At 37.8% G+C, this 2,352-nt stretch overlaps 1 protein-coding gene across 1 annotated transcript in view; it reads left to right on the top strand.

Annotated features, from left to right (window-relative positions):
* LRP1B (low density lipoprotein receptor-related protein 1B) overlaps positions 1–2,352 on the top strand; it is a 614,444-nt gene that overhangs the window by 608,647 nt on the left and 3,445 nt on the right. The window contains exon 89 of the mRNA XM_009319022.1: positions 1,853–1,997. Coding sequence (XP_009317297.1) covers positions 1,853–1,997 — 145 coding nt within the window. The remainder of the gene's footprint in view (positions 1–1,852; positions 1,998–2,352) is intronic.

The raw sequence follows: 2,352 nt of genomic DNA, 5'->3' as shown, positions 1-2,352 counted from the left end.
AACCGCTCCATAATCTTCCCCGGCACCGAGGTCAGGCTGACAGGCCTGTAGTTCCCCGGATCCTCCTTCCGGCCCTTCTTGTAGATGGGCATCAAGCAAGCCTCCAGTCATCTGGGACCTCCCCCGTTAACCAGGACTGCTGATAGATGATGGAGAGCGGCTTGGCGAGCTCCTCCGCCAGCTCCCTCAGCACTCTCGGGTGGATCCCATCCGGCCCCATAGAGCGTCCAGGTGGCATAGCAGGTCATTAGTAATAAGGACATGGCCAACTAGGGAAGACCTGGAGTGGGAATCGGACAGGAAAACATTTACTTCAGGCCTGTAGTTGGCCTGCTGGTTGGTCTTGAGCAGCTGTCTTCCTTTCTCCTGGGGCTTGTTACCCCACCTCTGAAACCAAGATAATGACTTCTTTTGTAAAGTCCTTTAGAAATATGTGATGAATCTACTGTTTCTGCAAATGTGACCATTTATGAGACTATTTCAGTCTTCCAGACTAAAAGAATCTTTTAAGATACTATCATCTAGCATCATACATAGCATCTCCCTTGCAGACTCTGGTGCTAACTAGTAAGCATTAATTTTTAAATCCTTTTTGAAAAGCCAACAAGATAAATACATTCCCTGACCATACTGTTAGTAACGCTGACCCTGCTAGTCTCCATGGATGTCGTTACGTGCTGCTGTACCTAAAAACCAAGCTTAGCAATAGCCAAATCCTGAAAACCAGTTGCTGGCCTGTAAATTGTTTAAGTTATTGTGAATAACCTGTTAAATAATAGATCTTCAATAGAGAAATAGAACTAACCTCAATAAAGAACTTTTTTTTCTTAAAATTATATTTGAAAATGTATTTTAGGGTTTTTTTAATCTCTTCAAAGAAGACTGTCGAGTATTAAACTAGGTATAGATGTTCAACACTTGTGCGCTACAGATAAGTGCTTATTTTAGGAAATATTTTTTCTATGCCATTTCTGAAATGTACAGATCCTTTAGTGTATTGGATTTCAGACACTGACTGCATCTTTCTCAACCAAACAAGAGGACTCGACTATTATCATCCTGACTGTGACCTCCCTATTATTCCCTTGTAATTCTAGAGAACATACTGCCCTGGGAAAAATTACCCTCCTGAGGTTATTTCAATTGCTCAGACTAAAATCACCTCCTTAGCTAAAAGAAATGAATTCAGCAACTAAAACAATTCAACTCAATCACTTATCTTTACTGATATCTAATTCAAGGTTAAAAATAAGACTATCTTTTACTGAAGTTTGAAAAAATTCAAGTTGAACTTCAGCTTTCCAATAACCACTGGCAGGGAATACAAACTGGAACTATGAGAAGTTCATACATTTTTAATGCATCGTAATGAAACCATTTGCTTGTCCTCAGATTACAACTGACTTTGGGCAACTGGTTTCAAATGGAAGTGAAATGAATGAGCAAGGGAACATGACTCATGTTCGCTCCGTCTTAATTACTGCAGGGAATCTGCAATGAATTTGCAAGGCTTTCCTTGGGAAGTGAGGGAAATCTGGAAATAATAGGAGGAAGTCAGGGTTATAGAGAACGAGTGAGCACTTTATATGAATTCATACCGCTACAGCCAAACTGAGAAAAATGATAAAAAGCTACTTCCAGCTTATGCGAGATCTACACATAGACTCAGATTGCTACTTTGTTTGAAAAATGGAAGGATTTTCTGATTGTCTCTGCAGGAAACACTTTTTCATCCTGTTGGTCTTAATGATTAAAGAGAAAAAAAATAAAATTTCTACTATTTTAGGATTAAGCATCCAAGAAATGAGTTGAAAAGTCACTACTTTCTTTTTTGTCTGTTTATGCATTATAGGACAAAAACTATCAGAAGACAACCCATTATAAATGGAGGAATCAATGTAGAAATTGGCAATCCATCATACAACATGTATGAGGTGGGCCATGATCACAGTGAAGGTGGTCTTTTAGCCTCAGATTTTACTGTAAATGCAGAAAAGGTAATTTTTTCTTTTTCTAGTGGCAAAACCACTACTTATTTTATGTCTTACAAAGGTTTTGACTTTAAATGTAATTAATAGAAACGTAAAACAATGACATTTATCTTTAGTTAATGAATATAAAGGCAAGTTAGATTTCATTAGAATAAATGTCATATATATTAACAGATGTTTTGCAGTCTGATGCTTGCTGATGGACATTTTTCCTAGTGCCTGCATTTTACCAAAACAGAGTTAGAACTAAACTACGAAATGAGTTTTTTGTCATAGATACATCTGCCTTAAGTTGCCAAATCACAAGCTATCTTCTTAGTCTAGTCGCAAATACTGAATGGAAATACATTATTGTGCAGTC

The sequence above is a fragment of the Pygoscelis adeliae genome, unplaced genomic scaffold, assembly GCF_000699105.1.
Source record: "Pygoscelis adeliae isolate BGI_AS28 unplaced genomic scaffold, ASM69910v1 Scaffold222, whole genome shotgun sequence".
NCBI lineage: Eukaryota > Metazoa > Chordata > Aves > Sphenisciformes > Spheniscidae > Pygoscelis > Pygoscelis adeliae.
Note: the sequence above shows the minus strand (reverse complement) of the source record. Positions and strands in the feature narration are given on the sequence as shown.